This window comes from Scophthalmus maximus, chromosome 2 (genome assembly GCF_022379125.1).
Source record: "Scophthalmus maximus strain ysfricsl-2021 chromosome 2, ASM2237912v1, whole genome shotgun sequence".
NCBI lineage: Eukaryota > Metazoa > Chordata > Actinopteri > Pleuronectiformes > Scophthalmidae > Scophthalmus > Scophthalmus maximus.
Window position 1 is genome coordinate 1,267,923 of NC_061516.1, and position 26,123 is coordinate 1,294,045.

The 26,123-nt window shown below is 40.5% G+C and overlaps 2 protein-coding genes across 4 annotated transcripts; one reads left to right on the top strand and one right to left on the bottom strand.

The window, feature by feature from the left end:
- Nucleotides 1-1,083: 1,083 nt before the first annotated feature.
- On the bottom strand, nucleotides 1,084-18,860 carry LOC118300878 (equilibrative nucleoside transporter 2). 3 transcript variants are annotated; one of them, XM_035625710.2, is made up of 13 exons: nucleotides 18,622-18,860; nucleotides 11,400-11,456; nucleotides 11,126-11,207; nucleotides 9,001-9,146; nucleotides 8,160-8,299; nucleotides 7,704-7,838; nucleotides 7,362-7,459; nucleotides 6,000-6,069; nucleotides 5,373-5,542; nucleotides 5,194-5,296; nucleotides 5,006-5,091; nucleotides 3,558-3,757; nucleotides 1,084-2,387 (listed from the first exon to the last, which is right to left on the bottom strand). In XM_035625710.2, exons 2-13 carry the CDS (start codon nucleotides 11,429-11,431, stop codon nucleotides 2,276-2,278), a joined length of 1,374 nt encoding a protein of 457 aa, XP_035481603.1. In that variant the 5' UTR covers nucleotides 11,432-11,456; nucleotides 18,622-18,860; the 3' UTR covers nucleotides 1,084-2,275. The 3 variants fall into 3 exon arrangements, with proteins under 3 accessions (XP_035481603.1, XP_035481602.1, XP_035481604.1); XM_035625709.2 differs by lacking the exon at nucleotides 18,622-18,860 and adding an exon at nucleotides 13,740-14,011; XM_035625711.2 differs by lacking the exons at nucleotides 7,704-7,838; nucleotides 18,622-18,860 and adding an exon at nucleotides 13,740-14,011.
- A 3,708-nt stretch (nucleotides 18,861-22,568) lies between these two features.
- LOC118300879 lies at nucleotides 22,569-25,584 on the top strand. Its single transcript, XM_035625712.2, has 5 exons — nucleotides 22,569-22,798; nucleotides 23,230-23,574; nucleotides 23,681-23,791; nucleotides 24,401-24,501; nucleotides 25,371-25,584. The coding sequence occupies exons 1-5, from the start codon at nucleotides 22,741-22,743 to the stop codon at nucleotides 25,434-25,436; spliced, it is 681 nt and encodes a 226-aa protein (XP_035481605.2). The 5' UTR covers nucleotides 22,569-22,740; the 3' UTR covers nucleotides 25,437-25,584.
- Nucleotides 25,585-26,123: the final 539 nt, after the last annotated feature.

Genomic DNA, 26,123 nt, shown 5'->3' on the forward strand with positions numbered 1-26,123 from the left:
GAGCTGTTTATTTTGGCTCCATCCATTGTACCACTAAATCACAGGAGTTTCGTGGTTCAGTGTCTCACACCTTTACATTTCACTCTAAAATAACCATGTAAAAAAATATGTTGATTTTCTACCCACATTCTTTCAAGGACAATGCCACTGCAAATGACCATTTGAAAAAAGAACTACACACACCCAGTTGAAACCATTAATTCGTTAACAGCTGAATCTATACAGACACAGGATGAACATGCAGAGGCATGAATTCCCTTTACTGTAACTCATGAAACATGATCTGGAACTTGTGTCCCGTGTTCTGCCAAAATGCTGTATTGAGCACAGGCGACCTGCACGTTTTGTTCGTACTGTATCAGATAAAAAATAAAAAAAGCAAAACGGGTTGTTGATTTAAATACACCGTTTTTTGCAGAACTTCCTGCTGAAACATCTGCAATTAGCAACAAGCACAGACTCATTGTGTTTACTGCCAATGCAACACGACGCAATCACAACACAAACCTTTTCAACTGGGGTTTTTAAGGCTGAATGAGATTCAGAGCTGAAGCTACATACTGTCCACAGCCTGAGAGCGGCCCATGTCTCATCATTTAGTTTGCACTCTCCGTACACAACATTAGGTAAGAAACACAAGAAAGGAAAAGAGTTTGAATTGTTCTTGTCCACGTCTGTTTCGTAAAAGACATGGAATAATACATTAAACCCCAATGTAAAAGTCCAAACCTCATGGTTTGACTGGTGCTGCGTTAAGATACTGTTCACACTTTAGTTAGCAACTATATTTAATGTGTCTGGAGATTGGCTGTGGTCATTTTAAAATATGGAGAATTGCCGTGACAACTACTAGCTTTATTGGTCCATTTTGCACAAGATGTGGATGTAGTGTAAACGGAGTCGCACTTTTAAAAAATAGAATAAAAATTAAATTATTACTCGGTTCATTAGGACTCAGCCCTTGGTTCATCTTGAAGCAGCAGCTATCACAAGACAAATGTTCTTTACATGTACATGACGCATAATATAATAAGGAATATAAGAGGAAACTCTTCCTTATTTACAATCTGTAACACACGCAGAAAAACTAAGGCTTGTTTATTCAAAAAAAAAAATCTACATAGAATGCAAAACAAAACCAATGCAAAACACAAGTTCATTTCTATACATCAAAATGCCTGCGCGCTACGATTAGAAAATAGAACTAACAAAACTGAAATTTGATACAGGAGCAAAGCACATTAGTAATAATGTCAAAAAAACATTCCAATATTATCTATACAAATATTCAACAGAAAGAGTCAGCATTTGCAGTGCAATTTGTCCCCCTCCCCCCTTCCACAATTAATATTCACATCTGATTAAATTGTGTCTAATGGCTTACAAGTAACAACAGCATAACCACACCGGTACATTTAACAAGAAATGTGCAGCTGCCCACGTGTTCTCAGGAGAAGCCTAAAAACTACTTTTAAGTAAAACTACTACTAGTATTAAGCCAAGAGTTACTGCTATAAACTCTGCTCCTTTTTTCTTGTTAGCCAGAAGCCTGTGTTGTGTCACAGCACAACTAGTTTTTCATGTTTCATTTAGAGGTTTAAAGGAAAAAAAAAACCTGGACCTCTGAAGTCTTCTGACCAGTAGGTGGCAGCAGTAAACGCTAGAGTTATCAGTTATCCATCCATGGCCCCTTGAGGCAGGTCCTTAACCTTTGGTAATTTACATTACATTAAAAACTAATTGTTTGTTTTACATCGGTAGCGTAGAGCCATTTAATTCGAAAACAAACAACCAACAACAAAGGAATAACATCCAAAATTCCTAAGGTAATGATTCCAAAAAATAAATAAATGATTTAATATAATCATTCAAGCCATTAGTCAAACAACAAAAACCTTTTGTCATATCGAAAGCCAAGCAAATGGCGTGTAAACAACTGTGGCAACAAGTAGTAGGATGATGCACAAATCAACAACAAAATCAATCCTATGAGAAGTGAACAGAGAGGAAACCTTTTCTAACCTAGGTTACATAACCTGCAGTTATCGGGAGTAATACAACATTTTTCTTATTCCTACTTCTGAGGGAAATGTTGTCATCTATGACCAAAACCACTTCATGAACAGTGTGTTTTTTATTTTTACATCAGACTGCAACACATGCAGCACCTGACAGATGGGGAAAAAAAACAATGGCTGATCAAGAATCACTTATCATCTTTTCACCTCCAGGTCTGTGTGCGTGTGCATGTGCGTGTACTCGTGCGCGTGCATGTCTAGACAAGAGCCCTCAGGAGGAAGGAGAGGGCTGCTCCTAACGACAGACCCAGGGCCAGAAAGAAGGTCATCAGTGCTCCGGCAGTCTCTGCATCCTTAGGCTCCACTAACCTGGTGAGAGGGAGCACAGGTTTCAACCATGTGGCGGTTACTTAGGGACCACCCACGGTTACTTAGGGACCCCACACCCACACACACACACACACACACACACACACACACACACACACACACACACACACACACACACACACACACACACACACACACACACACACACACACACACACACACACACACACACACACACACACACACACACACACACACACACACACACACACACACACACACACGGAAGCATTAGGGGTTTCTGTAATCAAGGTGTTTTTTTCCTTTATCAATAACTTGAGCCTTATATGAATGCCAGGAGGTGCTGCCGGCATTGATGGATACCAAATTTTTTCCATATGTAGGGATGCATCGAAATGAAAATTGTTGGACGAAACTGAACAAAATGAAACAATTGTCCGAAGGCCGAAAAATACGGAATAAAGAACACATTTTATTAGATTTTCATTAATTCGCAAAATTTCTCACCATTGTATAAATTAAATAGCTTCAATTTTCTTTTCACGTTTTTTGTCTCAATTTCCAACAAAAATAATGTACAAAAGTACAATTTATAAATATTTATATTTATATCTGCTTAATATATTTATATAGATTTTTTTTGTTTACATTCCAGCAGACATTATGCCAACAAAACACTATAACTTAAAATAAATACATTTGAACAACAAGAAATAAAAATACTTTTAGTTTCATCACTAAAACCAGTTGCCCCTTTTTAATGATGTAGTGTATTTGACACTAATTAGCTGCATTTCAGATAAAATTTACGAGGAGAAACAACAACGAAAAGTCTGTTGTAATGTTGGTCATATGGAGCTCACTTTAAAAACCTCTGTCGGAGCATAACACGATGAGTTTAACTCATTGTGTCATGCTCTAAAATAACACATTCAAACACAGCTGTGTTTTTGTGAATGTGTATATGCAGTCAGGTTATAATCTAAGCTGCCAAATGAACTGCAGTCAAAGGTAGGATGTTGTCAAATTCAATTCGAACCAGAAGATATAGACAATATGATAAAAAGAAAATCTGGAATCAGATTTGAAAGCAATTCAAGCCCTGTAGTTGGCATCATGGAGTGATATCTACATTTCTTTAAAAAAAAAAATGTATTCAGAATCAGTGATAAACTGGTGTATACTCACTGTGGTGCGTAAGACATGGACAGGCAGACAAAGTAGCCACTGGACACAGAGAAGAGAGCCATAATGACAGTGAAGGCAGCATCGTGGGGGAAGTAGACGGGAAGGAAGGAGCGCTCCTGGACATTGCAGAGCATCAGCAGAGGGACGAACACAACCCTGGAGATGACCAGCACCGGGAACAGAGGGGACTCTTTACGAGGCTGTAGAGGAGGAGACGGGACAGAGGAGATATTTGGTTATTTCCAAATATCTACCACACAACTCCTCAGCCTTGAACTATCTGGAGCTCAAGCCGTCAGCCCAAGAACAAACATACCTGTGTGTACAAGAGGTAATGTTGTGATTAAGTACCCTGCAGGAGGAATGACAGCAACCAGACAAATATAAAAGAAATTGAAGGAATGGTTGAAAGTTTGGATGCAGGCCACAGGAGGGGTTTCGATGTGTAGGCTTGGGAGCTGAGAAAACCCAGTTGTGTGGGAGAAGACAGGATCGTCTGACACAACAACAAAAAACTAGCGAAAGTGCAGAGCCAGTTTCTGACAGTCAACAATGCAACTCTACAGTACAGTAGTAGTCAGTCAGTGTTAATTCAAGTACTGTAATATAATGTGTACATTTCAGCAGTGAAAGGACACAACAATATCTGAACAGTTCCACCAGGTCACCAATAGTGGAACAATAATAAACAACATTAAACAGTGGCTGGACACATCAGATGGGATACTTCTGTTGTGTGTGGTTCATGTTAAATAAAAAGTGCATTCATGTAACTGCTTTGAGGTGTCTCATTGTTTCATGTAAACATTAATGTTTTTAATAATGCACCAGGTTAGAGAGATCCATCTTTGTACAATTTGCAGCATTAGTTCTGTGAAAATCTCTGTCATAACCAAGCAGAAATGGTATTTAAACTGAAAAATCTCCAAATGCAATGGATCGAAATCGGAAATCGAATATTGACCTTGAGAATCGGAATGGTATCTATTCAGGAAGTCAGTTGCAATACCCAGCCCTACTAATAAGTACAGACTCACTCTAGTTTGGCTGCACACGTCGAGCCTTATTAAATGATTTTTGTGACAATAATGTGACAAAACAGCTTGATTTGTCAGGTATTACATTTCCTGGATTAGCCATAAAAGCAACATTTCTGTCTGGTTACTGCCTCTTACAGTGAGGCCACAACTGAACATTCATAAAATGATTCTACTTTTGACAGTAGCTACTACATGTGATTGGCATGTTTAGTTTAGCTGGTTGGACACAAAATACAAATGAAGCTTAAATAACAATACAATTTGGAAACATTAATTAATACAACAAAGAGTGATAAATCTGAAATACATCGAATTAATTAAATGAATAAACTCAAAGCGGTGTTAGTCACAGGAAAGTGGAAGCAGGTGAATCATTTCTCTCCTGTGTAAAAACGCTTGTGTTCTTACCCAGCGTATGAAGGTGGTGATGGTGCGGCCGAGCCAGTCGTTGATGTTGAAAATTAAGAAGCAGCACACCGACAGAAAGAAGCGCTCTGGAGAAAAAGAACACACAAGGATTTAACAATCAGTCCACAATTTGTGAGAGTATAGAGAGATTCCAAGAGATATTCTGTGTATATAAGGCACAGTCATACCCCATTTTCCTGGGAATATTGTTTTGACATCTGCGGTGACAGCAGGGAAGACGGACAGAGTGACTGTGAACACAAACGTCACGCAGAACGCCATCACCCAGATCTAAAATAAAAAACACAAAAGGCTTAGACATCTGTCACCCCAGAATCAGACTGTTTCATCAAACCAGTGGATTTACCTTTCTGAACACCTCTATGACTGAGGCTTTGGCCTGTGTCTTCTCCACCTGCTCCAGTGACAGGAAGGCCTGCTTGTTCCCGTCTGGACCCGGCTTGGCCTCGGCCAGACTGCTGCTCACCGAGCCATTAGCATGGCCTTTCAGCTTCCCGTTCTCCACTGTGCTGCTCTCTGCAATCAAACATGGACACAACTTCTTTCCACTGTTCCATTTCTGTATGAAAACTTTATCGTTCAACGTGCACTCGATGGAAAATTTGGCATCTGGTTGAGTGAATTCTGCAAGTTAAGGTGCTAATCTTCGTCCTTTTGAGCATTCATGGAAAAATAGAGCCTTTGTGGGGCTGTGTGAGTGTAACAGGCTCTGTCTCTGTCTGCGCATCGCCGGGACTAATGGGATAAATAGAGGGTCAACTGACTTAACGAGATAATGTTCCACTGAATTGATTTGATTTAAGCGGACTGTGAAAGACAGGACTGTGAACTGAGTGGAAAAGCAAACAAATGTTTGCTCATTGATCTTAATCTAGAGCTTGCACTTTCAAAATGAAGTCACTGGGTGAAAAGACAGGTTCCCTTGGAGACAAAGCAACTCAATTCAGAGGGTGTGAAGGGAGTTCGCTCTTACCTTTCAGCAGCTCGTCTGTGGTGTCTGCCTCATACTTGCTGCTTTTGTTTAGATGATACTGGGCAAACTCCTGCATGGAAAAAAACGGACAACAAGTTAAGACCTAAGAGCTGAAAACTACCCCCCCCCCAAAAAAAAGAAAGAATGAAAAGACAAAAACGTCAATTACGCTGTTGGGCTCAAACATGTTGCGGCAGCAAGAGTTAAGAGGGATTCCAGAAAAGCAAACAGCAAGGTTTCCGCTACGTTCATTTTGTGTTTCAAATTTTACAGAATTTTATGAAATCCCATGAAGTCGCAATTTCAGGACCCTGCGACGGCTTTTATTTTGACAGGACAAGACACAGCGACGGAGCGCTGCAGGCAACACGCCCTCGAGGAGAGGGAGGGAGAGAGAGGTAGAGTGAAAGAGGAGTCAGCGTAGTGTTACCGGGCATCTGTGAGAAAAAGTTACATTTCGCTTCTTCTTATCAGTTCCTTAAAGATATAAACATATACATTTTAATATACGTCACGTATCAACGTAACTGCGCCTGTGTTTTGAAAGGAGCTAGCACGTAGCATGCATGCTAATGTCAGAGTGAAACATGGACCAAGGTCAAAAGTCTGCCTGTACTTAAAGCAAGTTGGGTTGTACCTGGAATCTGGACAAACATTTAAGACAGCACGACATTGATTTGGAGCAGTGTAGCTGCAGTGGGGTTTTTTTGTGCTGTGGTCTGAGTGTGATTGTGTGCCTGCTGATCAGCTCCTCCAGTAAAGATCCTTAACATGCAGTTAGATGTTGTGCACTGATGCACTTTAGTATCAAATTTTTCTGCTTTTGCTGCTTTGATGGACTCAAAAATAAATAGATGAACTTTATTGATCCCAAACTGGGAAATTCCAGTGTACCAGCAGCAGGTATCTCTCACACAACAAACCTTACAAAATATTAAAAAATATGAGAAATACAAATGTAAAAATCCCCTGAACAGGGAAAAAATTGAAAAGGGAAATTCACATTTACTCTTCTGTCTGTTTACAGTCACATGAGGCAGGTTTAAACTTCTGTTTCCCTTCAAACTATTTTATAAAGATAAAACAGGAAAGTCGCTAATGGTTAAACGGCTATTTAGATTTGATTTAATGCTGTTATGTGCTGAAGTTCCCCAGTATCCAACCATCCCACTATCTAAAGCAAACAACATTTTAAAAGCCTGGTTATGCATTTACTGATTTGACTCCAATGTCAGAACCATGTGGGGTCAGACAAGAACAGTAGCTTCAGGGTTAATGTTCAGGGGTAAACAAAGATTAGGGGCTACTATAGTTGAGTGGATTGTGGGTAATGTAGACGAGCAGAGCTGTGCGATGACTGACCAGGCGAGGTAGCAGCAGGTAGCTGAAGAGTGTGATCACCGTCCCCACACACGGTGTGATGAAGTAACCCAGCGCAGCCGACTCAGAGTCTGCATCACCTGAGTGACGGCGCACAAAAAACACAAGTTAACCACAAGTTCTGGGAGAGAGAGAAGCATCAGACAAAATGCAAAAAGTACTCAACATGAAATGCTTTGAAATGCAACAGAATGTGTTTGTGTGTGGTGGGTGGCTGGCGTCAAACTGATTTGAATAGCTCTGCATTCATTTTGAAAGTCTCTCTGTGACACGGCAACTGGGAATTAGGCCCTGGGGCAAGTTGTGTGCATGCGGGTGGCTCACTGGCAATGGCAAGCAGCATGGCTATGGCGGCAAAGGTCCCTGCGAGGCCCTGGCCGCTCATAAAGACGGTGCTGTACTTCTGAGGCAACAGACCCACCAGGCCGAACAGGCTGCCCTGCAGCACGGCGCCGAACGCTGGGGAGAACAAGTGTTGTTACATTAAAGGGATAGTTCAGTGATTTTGAAGTGGGGTTTTATGAGTTACCAACGAAAAAGTTTTTTTATGTAAGCATTTAAAAATGTGGCAAAAGGGACGTTTTTTGGTGGTCCCCTCTGCAACAGTGCACTGAGACTTTCGCTACTTCCACTTCTCCTCCAAACTCCGTTAAATGACATCGCTGATCACCATCTCCATAAGGTAACATTAACTATGCATAAGTAACTGATACAACCCCACTTCAAAATCACTGAACTATCCCTTTAAACACACGCAAATGTGCAAATGCACACACTTACAGTTGATGAACCATATCGTAGCCATTGTAACCGAGAAGAAGCGATCTTCCTCCATGGGCACTTTGACCAGCACTGCTGTAAGGATGAAGAGCAGCAGGATGAAAACGAGGCTACCTGCGATACGCATCGCCTCCGATATCCTGAAACAAGAAACAACTGGTTTATAAAGGAGAAGGCCTGAAACGATTCTAAAACTATAAATCATCAAGATTTGTTTAATCAATATAACTAACTTTGTACCGCTTACTTTGTTACTACACGGATGATTATTACCGTCGCACAGCGGGCTTCTGAGCGAAAACAGTGAAATACGCGGAAGAAAACAACAGAAAGTGTCCAAGTTTCCATATAAGCAATACAAATGTATATTTTTCTGAAAATGAAACCACTCTATTGTATATTTACTATTGCTTCTGTTGTATGATTGGTCGTAACTCCTGTTGTGAATGGGGCAGTGCGTGGAGTATGTGCGGTGTGGTATGTGTACGTGCATGGAGCGAGAGAGAAAAAAGCAGCGAAGCAGCTAGAAGTCCGGTGCGCATGCTGGCAGCAGATGTTACAGCTGATGTCCAATAATAAATGCAGCAACGCCTCAGTTCCACACAAGAGTCTCCGTGTGTATGTTCACCGCGCTGTTGGAGGGAAAATAAGGGGTTGGTCCTGGAGCCGACAGCTTTGGTCCTGGAGAAACTATCTCCGTGCTCCCAGACAGGATAAAAGATCAACACTCCTCTTAATGAAGCAAAAGTATTGCTTATCCGATTACTCGATTTATCGAGATTAAACAGTTGAGGCACATGACATCATCATGTTACAGCAAGACCACCCCCCCGTCACTGACCTCTGGTAGAGGATGGAGTTGAGCAGGGTGAACAGCAGCAGTGGGAGCTGGGAAAGCAGCGTCATCCAGTTGTTGAAGTGGTACTCTTTGCGCTCCACCGCTGTGCCGTTGCTCCATTCTGTTGTATTCAGGCGACCTTGGAAATACTACAAATACACAGCAGAGACGGGGGGCAGATACTGGATCATCACAGTCAAGTCATCCCTCCGTTTCACATACAGATATATGAACATAAAGACAGTATAACTTTAAACAAAAGAACATAAGCATACAGCATGAACCAACTATGGAAAGTCAAAATACTGTTCTCACTGTCACCTTCATATTCTCGGGGGCTGAGGCAGGCCAGAATCGACACCATGCTATCGCCTTCACGAGGCCTTCCCTATGCCCGTCAAAATAGAGCGACAGATTTGCTGACACGGTTCGTTTGCGAAGATATGAGGCCCATTAACGTGATATATGGGAGCAGGTTTCAAGCTTTCGTCCATGAGCTAGAGCCAAGATTCAAGATCCCCTGCTTCAGGACCTAAAACATACAACTTAAGTTTGATACTATAGGTCTTACTGAAGGCATTTAATGGTCAAAATAGTATGAATAAATATTCAAATATATTCAAATATTAATATTAATAAACAAACAAACTTTGAATATGATTTTTGGGCAAAAGTCAAAGCCCTAATTTGCATACATCAGCAGAGAACTCACAGAATCCTGCAGGCTACACATTAACCTCCATTTATTTTAAAGCTGCACTCATCTTAATATCACCAGCTGGCCACTACCCCTTAGCTCACCAAGACATTTTAGCATCTTTCAGCTCATTTGTTTTCATTTTCACAGCACAAAGGTTTTGCTGCTGTGATTTGCCATCGCCACTTTAATCGCCACCGTTTCAAACCACATCACGCAGAAGAACAGCACCGATGAACCCAGTGTGCTTTACCTGATCGACACCAAACCACATAGGGAGACAGCTGGCAAAGAGCTAGTGAGCTCAATGCTCCAATTTTATAAAAGGTTATAATAAGCCAGTATTACGTTTACAACTTGTTCCACTGGCCCCAAGTAACCAAAAAACACAGAAGATAAAATCAAATAATGCAGTTGTAGGCCAGCCTGGCTGATAAGCAATCCTCTGGCATAGTATCCTCATGCATGTTCAAGGTTCTGCAACTAACGATTATTATCATAATTGATTAATCTGTGGATTATTTTCTCAATTAATTGATTATGTTTGGTTCATAAAATGTCATAAAACTGTGAAACATGTTGATTGTGTTTTCCAAAACCCCAAGATGATGTTTCTTGCACACCAAGATATTTAATTTACTGTCATAGAGGAGCAAAGGAACCAGAAAATATTCACATTTAAGAGGCTGAAATCATAGAATTTTGATTTCTTTTTCCCCCATAAACCCTACTTGATTAATTAATCGATTATCAAAATGGTTGGCGGGTAATTTAGTAGTTGATTATCAATCGATTAACTGTTGCAGCTCCAGTATGTTCTGTGAAATATGACAGCCTTTTATTATTTACTTGTTGTGAAGTATCTGTAATAGAGATAAGGCAGATGATAAGGTAGTGCATGGAGTCATTGCACTCAAAGCAGCAAGGGGCAATAGCAATATTACAATCTATGACTCATCATGTTCCACTAGCAGACAGGAAACTGATATTATTAACAGAAGTGTTGTGTCAAAATACAGCCACATTTTCATAACTGATTAAAGCACAGATCCAGGTCTAATGATTTTTATATTGTCATTTTATATCTTCTTTTTCTTTTAAAAGTGACCTGAAAACCTTATACAGGAGAAGGGCTGAAACGATTGGAATGCTGATTTGAACTTTCTGTGATTTGTATGTTTTTGTGAAAGCACTTCCTGAAGCTACTTCTAAAAGGTGCTATATAATTAAAATTATTATTATTATTATAATGATGTTTCATGTGCCATCATCAGAATAATAATAATAATTTAAATTTTGCACGCCATCACCCGCATGACATATTGGGCAGATTTATGGCCCTCCCGCCATGACATCATACACCCCAAACTGCAGAACATGCAAGACATCTGAATTAGGCAGAAATAAGATGAATAATTGTCATGTTTTTACCAATGAAGCTGTCATGAAGAAGTTCCATGGTAACAGCGTTCCCAGGCCCAAAATGAAGAAGCTGATTCCCACCAAGCAACCTCTGTGGATGAGAAGAAACAGTGTGTTGTTCGAAGAGTTTACAGCAACCAACTGGATTTGAAGAACAACCAGCCACTATCAGCCAATATCATTAAACAAAAACATAAAAATAAATCTTCAAATTGTTATATCACTCGCAAACAAAAAGTAGAAAGTGAAAAGAGTTTCTCTTTTAAATCTGATTCTAACTCACCGGTCCTGAGGAGCGTCTGTTTGTCCCTTCATCCTGACGTAGGAGGCTCTGGTGAAACTGCGAGGGCAACAGGAGAGAATAAAGGTCAGACACATCTCCGAGGATCCTTGCGAGTTTGTTTCCCAGACCTCTGCCAAGTTTTCACGACTTAAGACATTCTGGGGGGAGGGTGTGAGGGGGTGGTCCACATAAAAACTGTCCCCAGAGAGGCGCTTCAGTAGAGTGGTGCAATATGTGTCTGGACATGAGACGATTAAGTCTTTTCCCCTCTTTGACTTTCATGTTACGCTACACCCTGTGAAAACTGCGAGCATTGGGATGAACTAACTTGCGGATTAAAGTATAGAAGCCACAGGGAACAGCAGTCCAATCCAATGACCTGACTAATTTTCCAATGAGGCTCTGGCAGTAGGAACCAGCACCCTGAGGCCAGGAACAAATACACTCTCTACACACAGATGCTGCAGGACATTTCTCTGGAGAGAAAAAATGAAGCCCACACACACTCAAAGCGTCAACACTGAGTGTGCAGTTTGTTTTGTTTTGACTTGTTCGGGGGGATCAGACTGGACACACAATAAAGCCTTGGAGATGTTTCTCACATTTAACCTACTTCAGGAGTCTGGACTAGTTCCTAAAATACAGCTAGAATTGGAGAGGGGGAGTATAAATAGGTGCACGTTGTGCAGCTGTTGAAAAGGACGTGGCCCAACCAAATATTTTTTTCCCCCACTGACCCTGCCATTTTCATTTCTTTTCCTTTGAAGGTTCAGTCATGCGGACACTTCCCTTAACTTTTTTGTGCGAGAGCAGTTCTTCACATAAAGTAATCACTGCTGATAATTTTATGTCAATATTTATTAAAATTATTAAAATCATCATATGCAGCTGTGTGCACTTCTTGTGTCAATGTTTATTTCATGACTGGGAATGTGAGACCAGTCTTCAGGTGAACCCAGATAGGCTCAAATATCCATGGGAAACAGGCAAAATATATTGGCACACCCTTTTCTCCACCTTCTACATGTCCAGGGTTTTTCAGCCTGGAGCATTTAGGTGTGTGTGGAAGTCAAACAGTTGCATAAACACACGGCTAAAAATTATTTGCTTTGGTACCAGACACACAAAAACACGATTGGTGTTTGCCTTTGTACTTTGTCCCCCGTCATCCAACTACTACTCAAATCTTATTTATCCAACACATGCGCACAGTATTCAATTAACACACACGCACACACGCACACACCTGTTGAGATGCAGTGGAACAAGACGCAGAGTCGCAGACAACAGAAAACCATTTATGGACAGCATTCGAAAATCAATTCAGACCCCTTCACTCTTGTTGTGTTGCCAATTTATGCTAACCCTGAACAAATATACAGTCTATATGCTCCACAATGACAAGGTTAAAATTGGATTTGAGAAATTAAGTAGAGGTGATCATAGGGTGGAAAAAACCCAAAAAGGACAGTCCATGAGATCACATAAAACCCCTGGGGGGAAACACTGGGTCAGCTGTTCTGCTTCTGCTCCCAGTAACATCACCCACTCACTCAAGTTCACTGCTAACCCTTAAAAAAAAAAGCCAGCCCAACCTTGCAGGACTCATGATTCAACACTGAGTCAGGCCAGATTACCAATCCTTACAGTAATCCAGACAGAAGCACAGTGACCATGTGTACACACAACGACGACGACAGGGGAAGTGCGGAAAACTGTAGAAGTGACACTCACAGACCTTAGTGCATTACAGTAAAGCAGCAGGTCATTGATCAGTTCCTGTCTCTGTACAGTGCAGGTGTAACCTCACTACAGTCTCACTCAGCATTATGATACAATAGAACAGTGTGGACACAGGACTGACAGTTGTGGTTCCACATCATAATTGCCACGTGTAACAGGGCGAACAAATATGAATGTATTCAAACTGTCTGAGACAACCACACCGTGTTGCATTATGTACATGGCTGATGACTCACCGCTTCCTACGTGGTGAACACATAGCGAAATAAATGTCGTAACGACTAATTTACTTAAATATTGTTGTTGTTTTTTCGTTTTTTAAAGCACTGCAGTTTCGACGTGCTCACTTGCACTGTAACGCTGCTGGGGACAGAGGAGGAAACGCGAGCCGCGTTCACCCTTCCATCATCCGGCCGACGGACGGACGAACACCAGCTCTTACTAAGAAGACGACGGAAATAGATAATACTAATAATACTAACAATAACGTTTGATTTAAAACACAACGTTGCCCGTGTGAAACAACGGCCAATGTTGCCCCCCCACACACACACCTATGGACGTGCAGCGTTAGCTTACGTGATGCGGGGGGCTCACCTTGGCAAGAATGTCGGTCTTTTGTCACTGTGTTGTCATCGTGTTCCCACCGTCAGAAGCGAGCGAGTGGCGACGTCCGAAACAGTCCGAAGACGATGCAGCCGTGGGCGAATTCACAGCTACGTCCGCTCGTCGTCCACACGCGTGGCGGCAATGTAGAAATGGCTGTGGCTGATATACGAGGAAGATCCGCGAGCTGTTTTTTTTTTTTTTTTTTTAATCTCACGCAGCGTCTGTCGTCCCAACTGCGCTTTGCCCAAAAACTGTAAACACTTCCGGTGTCGTGTCAAACGGTGCGTGTTTTTCGCGGGCAATTTGTCAACCGACATTGCATAAACCCTCTGTGGCGCAGAGGGGCTGCGCCACAAAAAAATATAATAAAATTGTGTGTGTATACATAAATATATGTTTATATGTGTGTATAATGTATGTATATATAAGTGTCATACATAGTTTGTTTTTATTTGTCTTTTTTTTGTTTTAATTGCCGTTCTTTACATTTTTTGTTACCCCTCTCTGTTAAGTAGTTTATAGATAAAAGTGTTCAATTATCATTGGAGGAAATCTTTGATCACCCATGCATTTTAAATATAGGCTGTTTATGGAGTTCCACCTGTTGGTCAGATGCCTGATGGAATAACCTATTTGAATTGACAATGGACAGGAAGGGACAAGCAGATCAGTCTTTATCATGCTCATTGTTTCAGAGATAACAGACAGCTGTATCCAAGACTTGGCAGCTCCCAGGAACAGGTTCCAATGAAAGACATTTCCTTGGCTGACAGCCCCTCCCTGACGTGCTCACTGAGGTGTAAAAGGACTCACACACAAAAGAAAGTTTGTTGCTTTTTGCTGTGGAGACCACTGGTCTTTGTGTGCTCTGAGTCCATTGCATTGATTCAAACTTACAAAGAGACAGCACTTTGAATTTTGCCTTATTGATACAGATTTCCACCACATTCGCCACTGGGCTGCCACAACCTCTGATTCCCCCTATGCGTAATCTTGACACAGGAGAAACCCTCTTCAACACGACCTCATGATCAGCAGGATGAAGGAATTTATCATTTCACTCTTGTGCTACAGATAATGCAAATAAATTGTCCGTGAAATTAGCTAAAACCAGATGACACATATTATAAAAGGTATTCATGGTTGTCTGCCTTTCCTGGTAATCTTGGCCTCGGGTTAAGAAAGGGATTGTTCACTGAAAAAGGCTTAGCACCTGGTGCGTATATGATCATCACATCAACTGATATTTAGATTTCACATCTCAGTCTATGATTCATGTAGTTTAAATTTTTTTTTGAAATATTTGCTGTACTTGTTTGTCTTTTGACAGAATTACTTCGAGGAAGTGAGGTAGAGCAACTCCAGGAAAGTGTGTCACAGCTCAGTTCTTTTGTATTTCCTCTCACTGGTTTACCCCAACACCAGCTCTGAAACCCCTACTGAAGGCTCATCGCCCCTATAGTATTTAGTACAAGTTTATGTAGTTTTAGCTTCTTGATAATGATAATAAATTTACACAAAGAAAGGACATAGCTGCACGATACCACCAAGACATAATGTGAATGCGAATGATTTCACAAGAGAAATTAAATGGGTCAGAATGCTGGTCTTTTGACTGAAAAAGCCACTGTCTCCTGATGGTGCAGCTGATATAGTGGTATTCTGTGCCCTCTGCTGGAACAAGTGAGATATCACAGTGTGAGATGTGTGATGTTTTTGGTGCGTATAGCTGTAGATTTGTTGTATTTCAGAGCATGATTCATTAAAATTGGGTTATAAACCCCATGGCACCACATTAGTGTGCAAGCCTCATTCAGTCAATTCAAATCAATTTCATTTGTTTAACGCCGAATCACAACATATGTTATCTCAAAACACTTAACGCAGTAAAGGTGAAAGTTTACAATATAATAGAAGATCCAAGAGATCCCACAATGAGCAAGCACTTGGTGACAGTGGAGAGAAAAAACAGGAAGAAGCCTCCAAAGGAACCAGACTCAGTGTAGGGGGCCGCATGAACTATGTGAAAGTAGATTTAAGTGTAGTTCAGTTTTTATACAGGATGACTAGTACTGTACATTATGTTTAACCGCTGTATGCAATTACAATGGCATGAATGTGATTGTGAGCATTTATACTTGCTGCCACGACAGCGCCACTGTTCCATTTTGGTTTTGTTAGTTATGAGGGCAGTTGTGTTTGTATTACCAAGGCTGTTGACAGATCAGTGGATGTAAGGTTTCACACAGGGGCTGTGCAGGTGCTATGAATTGTAAAACTGCTGACTTCCAGTTTGTGGATATGAATAAATAAAGAATAAAGAACGACTTCACTGTAAAGCCAATTCATTTCTCTTTGATGACCACAGTGAAGGCCTTTGTGAAATAAGTTTTATTTTTCCCTCTATTGAAATAAAAAGAAGAGATATAATTATTTACCACAGTTCACTCTTGTTCAAAATCTTGAGTACTAAAAAGTGCTTTATTCATATATCGAAAGAAAGAAATGTGACCACAAACTACACCAACAGTACAAAATCCAACGAGTGTTACAGTGAAAGGGGCTGTCATTCCAATACTTTATAACATTTTCAAGCTGAAGACTGAAGGTGGCACTGCTGTGTTCCACTCGAGTCTATCATGATATTTTGTTTTAGATCGGTCATGATTAAGTTGGTCGTAATATATTTCTATGAAAACCACTAAATACCCACATATTTTAACAATCACAAAAGAGTAAGTAAGTAAAGTAATCTTAATGAATCACAATCCCATCAATGAGGACACCTTGCATTATTTAAAATAATAGTTTTCATAGGGAATTTAACGAAATAAGCTAAATGCTTCAACATGCAAAATAAACAAGAATATGTGTCTGTGTGTGTGTGTATATATATATATGTATATATACAGTATATAAACTCTGTGGGAAAGTCGTTATTGAATTTTCCTGTGCAAAGGTCACGCCTAACAAACCTTTATTTAGCACGGTCAAATCATCGAAGCTGTTGTGGCTGATTGTGAACCTACCATGTACAGGCGCACAGCATTTGTGCTGGAAAACAAGGAAAAGAAAACACAAGCACGGCACAAGCGTGGCCCTCAACAACAGCACAACATGATGTAAGAACCAATGTCACACTAAATGTAGACAAATCTGAGATTATCTGGAGGTAGGAGGAATCATCCATTGTTAAGAGAGTTGATAAATTAATTAAATCTGTGAATGAGCAGCTGTGTTTGTGTTCTATCCGTTTAGAGACACTGCATGTCACACAACATGAAGACCACGGGTGTGGGTCTATGTAAAAGGGTTTTCCTGTTTGTCTCTATCATCTCATCAGCAGTCCAAAGCAGAGCTTTGATGATGCTTCTGATGCAAGATGAGTGTACCTTTGTAGAAAAGAACAGGATACTCCGTTGTTTATAGGTTGCTCGTTCCATCCCCATGTGTTAAGACAGGGAGGAAAGTCCAAGGTCAAGTGGTGGGCGGGTGGCAAGAGGCAAAAATTAACATGGTTGAGAGCAATTGTGACATGACCAACATGTGGGTCTGTAACATGTGATATTAAAGCAAAGCAAAAGCAGTTCATAGAAATGAAGGGACTGTGTCAGTTTCTCATTAAATCTGCTTTTACTTGTCTGATTAAAACTCTTTTCCAACAAACTGGGTCCAAATTTGGTCTGGCTCCGACCCAGGTGAAACAATTAACATATAATTATGCAAAACATGAAGCAACATAGCCATATAGCATCTATGCAAAGACGGGAAGATTCTCGGCTACACGCTGTTGTGCACGAGCACTGTGGGTATATGAGAACCCGGAATGCCACATGGTCTGTTGAAGACACAGCAGAACAAAGAAAGGAAGCCAAGACCCCTGGACCCCCCCAGTGACCTGCAACGACCCCGCATCTCCCACCTGGGTGCGTGATTTGGACACAGCCCAACTCGCATCCCTCATTGGCAAAGACCCACACGGCACCGCGAGGGGTCTCGTGACGTCACAGACTCTATAAAACAATGCGATGCCCACCACTCATCGTTCTCTGGGAAAGAAACCCGCTTTGATCAGGTGGGTTCCTCTGTCCTACAAAGGTCTTCTCACTTAGACTTCGTCCACTGCGACGATTACTCTAGTAACCAGAAGAAGTGACTGTGCACGCAGCTGAACCAGGCCCCAGGATTCCCGACTTCGCTGGACGAACCGGAATTCGCCTTTTTCCCTCCCAAAGTCAACGTCCCCAGTCACGTCCGCCATTTTGTTCCTCCTGTCCTTTTCACGGGCACACCCTTGTGCACACACGCTTGTGCACACACACACTCGCCCACATACACACAAACACACACTCTTGCTTGTTGTTGTCTTTTCATATGATGATCATATGATATATGATTGGTAGCTTAGCTTATAACAGACATTTGTTGATAAAAAGTAGTATTGATTGTACATTGATATCGCTGAAGTTAATAAATGCTGTTATACTTTAAAGATACGTTTTTTTTGTGTTATTTGCACGTACATTTTGATATAGGCTGGTGTGCTCGAATTCACACCTTCAGTTCACTCCATAAATGCTCATATCTACCAGATATGAACATTTTGAGTGAACACCTTTAATTCTTGAGACTGAATTGACGATTTGGTTATTGGTCCCGGTCTCCGGGTGGTGCCCCGTTGCTATTAACATTGATCAATAAAGCTTTATTGATTTTCATAATTCATAATTATCTTTGATAATTATAAATTATTGCTGATAACCAAATTAGCCCAAACCGATGCACAACAACGCCAATATCAATTATTTTCACCTAAACGAAACACAATTGAAACACCAAGCAATGGGGACACATATATATTATGTCTTACCTTTGATGTTTTGTCACAATAACTCCGCTAGCTAGCACAAAGGCGACTTGTCATTTTGAGATGATACGGTAAAACAGCCTGTTTCACCGCTGTTTGCTTCCAGGCTGGTGTTTCTAATGTGAAATGGCTTTGACCTATCAAATTCCTCACAGTGTGTTTCACCCCCTCAAAGTTAGCAAATGGTTTTGCTGACAGGGGTTTGGATAGTTTCGATAGACGTGTTAATCATTCAGATCAGCGAGCACTGCCTATATGACGTTGTGTCGCTGATTGACCAATGGGCTGCTGAGCTATAGCCCTGCCTATATAACGTTGTGTCGCTGGCAGCTCTGACGTCATTACGCCACACTACAAAGGAACAGCTGTGCTGATTTGGACAACCCGTCTGACCATGTCCCATACTAACTGTAACTTGCCTGCTCTGCTCCCAAAGGTCTTAGCAGCTATCGCTAGAATGTCTCTTAAGGTGTGGGGGAGTGAGGTTTAGACACACTGCCCAGCATTCAACTGGCTGGTCTCTATTACAGTAATATAACAACAATTAACTTGCTAGGTGATTTTTAAGGGATAACTCAAAAATAATTAGTGCATGGTGTGTGCCATCAGTGGTCTTTAGTGGTGTGTGGGTGTTTATGCTATGAAAACTGTAACCTAGGCTAACGTATGTAACCCATGACTACCAGCCCCAATAAAAACAGGTTTGGCTCCCCGCCTTTCAGGAGGGAGAATGACTGATCTTGGGACCAACCAGGCAAACAGACTCCCAAACTGGGGAGGGGCTGAGTAATCAGGAAGGAACTTGAGGAGGGAATCAGAGGCAGGCCAAAACACCAACTACTTTTCGTGTGGCCCAGGGCTCATCTAATATATTGGTTTGAACAGGGATGCAAGGTATGGTGCAGATACAAAAATGACGACTGATATTCTGTTGTTTATAAGGGAGATAAAACAATTTCTTTTATTAATTTTTTCCTACTATAAAAGTCTATTATTATCATACAGTATTTCTTGTCCAGTTGTTTCACAACCATCTAAATATAACATGACAAAAAGCTGGTTCTTCATCTGTTGAGCTGTTTTTGTCATGATTCTCTCTTATTGACTCCGCTGTTTCAGAGCCATGACGCCAGTGATGTAATTGTTTGAGAGTGTATTTTATTTACCACCACACTCTCCAGTTTATATTCCTCCTTAACCAACCCCTTAAGCATTTTGTGCAGGTGCACTTGGCATCCGTTTATTTAAAATCAACCACTTGTTGTACTTTTGTGATTAGAATAGAGACCTTTTTCTTGTCTACACATATTGGAATATCGTTGTTGAAAGCCACAGGAAAATTTTTATAATATAGATGTAATGACAGATGTCCCTTGTCATATTTACAAAACAGGGATTATCTTGTCTCATTTGTTTTTCATTATTATTCCATGTGGTGTTCCTCAAGGGTCTATTCTCGGGCCTCTTCTGTTCACCACCAACATAATCCCCCTTGCTTGGATTATGGGATATAATATAATCTCTTTCCTCTACATAAATTTCACCAGGTGACTACAGTGCCTCACATTTGCTGAATTAGTCCATTAAACAAAACACAAAAACCGGAAATATTTTCATTTGGCACCAAAGTATATTATAATAATAATCAATAACAATGAATTTCTCACCTTGAATCCATGACATAAAAAACTACAAATCTAACCAGAAATCTTGATGTAGTAATGGATATAAAGACAACTAGAGCAAGGGGTCCCATGCAGTTGTTGAAACTGACATGATGCTTTGAGTTGAGTTGCTGTGATTAATTCTCTTGGAGGAGTTTGTTAAAGTATGTTGCAGCAAAATACATCAATTTTGCACACAAAATTCAAATTGGCAGATATCCAAGTGGGAGGAGCTAATGGCTCCCAGAGACAGAGTGCCGAGCCATTTCAGACATGAGGAAACGCCCTCTTAACCTGTCTGCAAAGTTTCATAAGATTTTAAGCTTCCCAACTCCTTAAACAAACATTCTTATTTAATGGCGGACAATGCATCGCCGTGACAACAGCGTGTAACACATGGTCAAACCTTTCAGAATATAACATCATCAGCACGTCACAACTTTACTGACCAAATTTGAGGTGGATCTGGTGAACCTGCAAGGCAGAGGACATAGTACAAAACTTTTAACTTAATGTTGCCAGTAGGTGGCGCTATAGCCGTGGTTCAATATTGACAAGCAAATATGTAGGGGGGAGGACTGTTATTATTCCTGAGAACTTCGGTAAAGATATGACCATGTGGAGTGGAGTTATGACAGTCTGATGTTTCATGGCAGCACATCAAAGTTCGTCGCCACGCCACAAGGTGGTCTGACAAAAAAGTCACAGATTTGACTACATGGCATCATCAAAGTGTTTTAGCTTTTCTGAGCAATTTTGAGGTGGATCAGGTCAACCTGAAACAGAGGAAGTAAAATTATAAAACGTATCACTTCCTGTTCCCAGCAGTTGGCGCTATGGCATTCAGTCAATTTTGACATGTAGATGTGTTGAGGGTGGGATTGTTATCATGCCTGAGAAGTTTGGGTCAGATCAGACCATCTACCTAGGATCACGAGCATCTTCCTGTTTCATGGCGACTGATCGAAATTCGCCAATTCGTCGGGGCCACGCCCTGTGACAAAAACTCAGGATTTTGATAACTTTTCATGTCTTAGGTGTTTAGATGACACACTAAATTTGAAGCTGCACATATTTGTTGACCAGTCTGGCCAGTCCGCAAATTTTGGCGGACTTTTCATGCACGTTTAGGCAGTGAAAATTGAGAGACCAGGCTGGTCTTCTACAATGTCTTCACAGGTCTGAGTAAGAAATGTGTATGATTTATAAAAAAAACAACTTGCCATGCCTTACCTGTCTGTTCAATGTAAGTGTGAGCAAGTACTCTAAATATCAGGGAGAGATGAGCAGCACCACAGCAGACTTGAACATTGATCATGGCTGTCGATGTGAAACGTGTGATGTTTAAATCGCTGTAGTTCATGTCAGGTGTTATTTTGATTCATCACTGGCAATGATAATCTCCAGTATGTGTAACTGAGCAGCTGTCTTCTTGGGTGACTTTCAGATGCTCCTTGGGAGGAAGTTTTAATTTTGCCCTGAAGTGCCAGCCCATCTTTGTCCTTTTCATAACATCCTTCTACCTCTACAATTTGGGGATTAAAGCTCATCAACAAACGCCAGGTACCAAATAACTTATCAACATTATGATGATACAATGTCTCAACCATGCTTTAGCAGCACACTTGTTGCAGTTCATAGTTACTCGTTGACCAGTGTATTCGTGTTTCAGTTTCCCCAGGCAATCATCCCACCTCACCCCAAAGAATAGAGGACCAAGAAGAAGAGGAAAGAGATGAGACAGAAATGGAAGCAGCACAAAAATGAGATTGTAGATGAAGAAAAAAATAATGAAATGCTGGCTGACTATGCTATGTAGATAAGGGTGCATACTGTTATTAATTGTGATTCCTCACCTTCTGCCTGGACTACTGTAAAAACATCAATAAAAAATGTCTCTCTCATATAAAATTTGGCCTCCAGGATGCTGAGAAAACAGTGGTTGTCAAGAAACAACTGAATGTCATTCCAACCCTCCTCCAGCGAGAACGTAATTGTAATTTTTTTTTTTTCAAGCTGTATTTTGCCTCCTGGTCTGTGTTCTGCACTGTGGGTCCTCAATTTGAGCAGTTATAACATGCAGTCAAGTCAACATGTCACATGACAGTTAAAAAAAAAGGGCAATGCAAAGAAAATCATCCCAGTCTGTTGTGTGATGAATATTCTTTAATGGAAACTCAAATTCCTACATTTTCTCCTGAACACATTTTGTTGGTAACCTATTTCAATGTTTTTGCGAGAAAGGAGATTAGCAATCTGAGCAACAGTTTCTTAGCCAATCTAAACAGTAGCCACCTTCTCTTTAAAGGAAGAAGGAACACAAGCTGTGGTTTTTCACGTCTCTGCAGAAAAATGCAGAGAAGGGATGATGCCCAGTTTGTTTCTAATGTGAATGTGTGAGACTGTGTGGGCGAAACTTAGATGAGTTGCAGCAGCAGATGTGAAGCAGTGTGAAAAGATGACGCTTCTACTGAGCAGTCTGTTGCTGGCCTCTCTCTGTGCCATCTTATCTTGGAGTAAGTAGAAACACAACTCATTAACTAATAATGTTTATATAGAAAAATAATACTGAATTTGCAATAATATTTACTATTTTGAACATTGATCCGTTTCTGGTGAGAATTTGTGGTAAAAAAGTCTAAACTCTCACCAAAACCCCCTAATTAATGCATTTATTGATAGTGTCAGAGGATTCATGTTGTAGGTAATGCATTTATGTATATGTAAAACTTTGCGTGTAGTCTTTTCTACTAATTTCATGGTATGGAGTAGTGTATGATTTTAATCATTTTGTTTCAAAGGTTTGACTTTACAAAAAATGCGCATGTAAACAATACATTCGAGAACATTCGTTTTAATGAAAAAGAAAAAAAAATCTGATATGTTGATGATCATGCTGTGTAAACAGCTTTATTATAGACCTCATAATAACGCTGTCTCTTTACAGGTGTTTCTTCTACAGACCTCCTTGTTTTAACCCAGACCCCTGATATGTCTGTCACAGAGGGGGAGACTGTGATCATCACCTGCTGCTACACTGGGGAGTCTGAAAGAATCACATTTAACTGGCAGAAAAATCAGACAGAAATTAAGAATCAGTCCATAAACTTGAAGATTCAGTCTCAAGATAACCTGAAAAATGTTTCTCATTACTGTTCAAATTTGACCCTTTCAAACATTACGGGAGCAGTTTCAGGGTCATACGTCTGCAAGGTGTCTGTGGATATACCAAATTATGGCGTGAACTATGGAAATCCCACAGTCATTACAGTTGTGGCCAGAGGGAGCACAGGTGACAAAACACCACAGCTTGATAATGTTACATTAAGGGTTCTTTAATTATCATTGTAATGTTTGTGTTTGTGCCCCCCCCCCCGCCCCAACCCCACAATACCCAGACAGACGTCCAGATCATCCCACTCAAATCCACATAATACTTGCAGTGGCCGTAGTGGTTCTGTTGCTCCTCATCACTCTCGGCAGTTTCTGCGCTCTGCGAAACAGACGAGGTACGAACTTCTTGCTGTCGATGTATCACAAAGCCAGTGGACATATTTTCCTGTAAGATGGAAGAGGATGCTCATTCAAATGACAAAAATACACTTTACGACACTTCACTTACATCAATTACACTCACCTTGAGTGTATTTTATAAGACACTGTGCCCACATGATCGTTAATAAATAAATGACAGACACTTCAGTTTCTCACAAATGTTTCTCACACTGCTTCCTCTGTGCAATCTACATCATGTTATGTTGTGTAAAGCCGAAATGAGCTGGCGTTCACACTCTCTGACCACTGTTTTTAGGTATATAGGTTACCCATAGTGCAGGTCTGCCATAAAGTCTACATTTAGGAATATAGGTACACCACTGACCACTAAGCATGATGATGAACTGCTTGTTGCATTACCTGGAACCAGTCCACTCTCTGTTAGCAGTGCAATTGACTACTGATCTTACTCGTGTTTATATATATAGGTTCCCAACCCCCACGCAGATGTGTCGCTTCTGTATATATTTTTTGCATTCTGTGAGACAGTCCTGCTAATAATTTGACTGTGCGTGCATGTGTGTGTTATTGTGTATTATGTGTTTGTGGCGCCACGGGTTCAGCAAATGCAGCCAGGGTGATCATTGAGGTTCCCCACATTGAATCTGAGGAGGTGGAGATGGACAAACACAGCACCAGCTCCTCCAGAGGCTCTTCTCAGTGGGTGAGTCAAATGGCAGCATGTCCACAAGACATTTGGGCGTGTGTGTGTGTGTGCGCGTTTGTGTTACATGCACACAAATTATCTTTAGAATTATTTTCAGTTCATATTGGGGGACTGATATGTTTTTTAGCTGAGTTGTGAGAAGATACAATAATGTGTGACATCATTTGTGTGGATTATGCATGTGTGCACCTATTCTCTAAAGGCAACAACCAAGCTATATATGATTTTTTAAAGACTTATTTAGATAAAGTTGTTACTACATTTTGACAAGATATTGAATTATATGTCTACTATGTGTTTGCCAAGTAGTTTGTCCTTTTTCATTTTTTTCATCAGAAAGTATTCAGTGTTCGCTTTGTGAAATAAATAGTTCCTCACTTTAAAAATTCAGTTTTTGTTTCAATTATCAATATATTTACTCACAAATATATGTTTCAACATTCCACTGTGTGGTATTGTTTTATTAGACAACATTGTATAAAGGTTGGAGCAAATCGAGTACACAACCCCACAAACAACAGGCTTGATACTGTCATAAATGACTTGGGCAGGATTAAATTTGTGTTGCAGCATAACAATACTTCTCCTTTTAAGGTCACTGAGTTATAATGTCCAATGTTTAGCCTGTACCGCAGCACTAAAACCTGCAACTTTAAGTGTTGAGACATTATTACGAAATATGACATCTTGTTTCTGACTAATTGTGCCTATTGATCAGACCTACACTGCCCACATTAGCAAAGCTCTTCTGACCTTTGAGCACCACTGACCTTGAGCTTTTAATATCCTTATCTGACACATGCGTTTGTGTGTATACGTATACTATTAAATTGACTGCAAGTTTTTAATCTCTCTGTCTCTCCCAGTGTCAGGTACCAGTGTACGAATCCTTCGATTACTTCAAATGTGTGCAGATCAAAGAAAGTGGATGAGGATCTACTCAGCTCATGTCTTCATCTTCCAGTATTTTTCATCCTTGCGTCTCTTCATGTAAATAATGTACATTAATTTAGTTATATCTACCTGGATTATGTGAAATATCTTATATGTGATATTTTTTTATAAACTGCCTTTTGTTCATTCTTTGTGGTCTACATTCATTTCATTAATGATATGGTGGGTGTGTTCTTTCATAGACAGGCTAACTTGTATTAGACTTAAAGGATTTGACTTTGGCTGTACAAGCAGCTAGTCAGTGGTCCACATCAGTGAGTGTTATGGATTCTAAAGCAGAAGTGCAGGTTTCACAATGACTTCAGCTCACGATAATGACCCTGAGAGGAAACTGTGGTGTTACCGGGTTGCAAAATAGGTCAATAACAGGAAGTGGAAAATGCACCTGTGACGGTCGATGTAGCGTTGTGCTTATATTCATCACAAAAGGCACCATGCTGAAACAGAACATCTAAAAAGATTTTAGAAACCTGTCTCTTACTGTAAATCCATTTTGCTGTTACCATACTTTACTGTCATTATCTTCACACTGTTCATCTCACAGTGCACATCATTGAACATATTCAGGTGATGTGTTCCTAAAATATACTAAGACCATGTTGGTATAATAATAATAATAATAATAATAATAATAATAATAAATTGCATTAATAGAGCACTTTCAT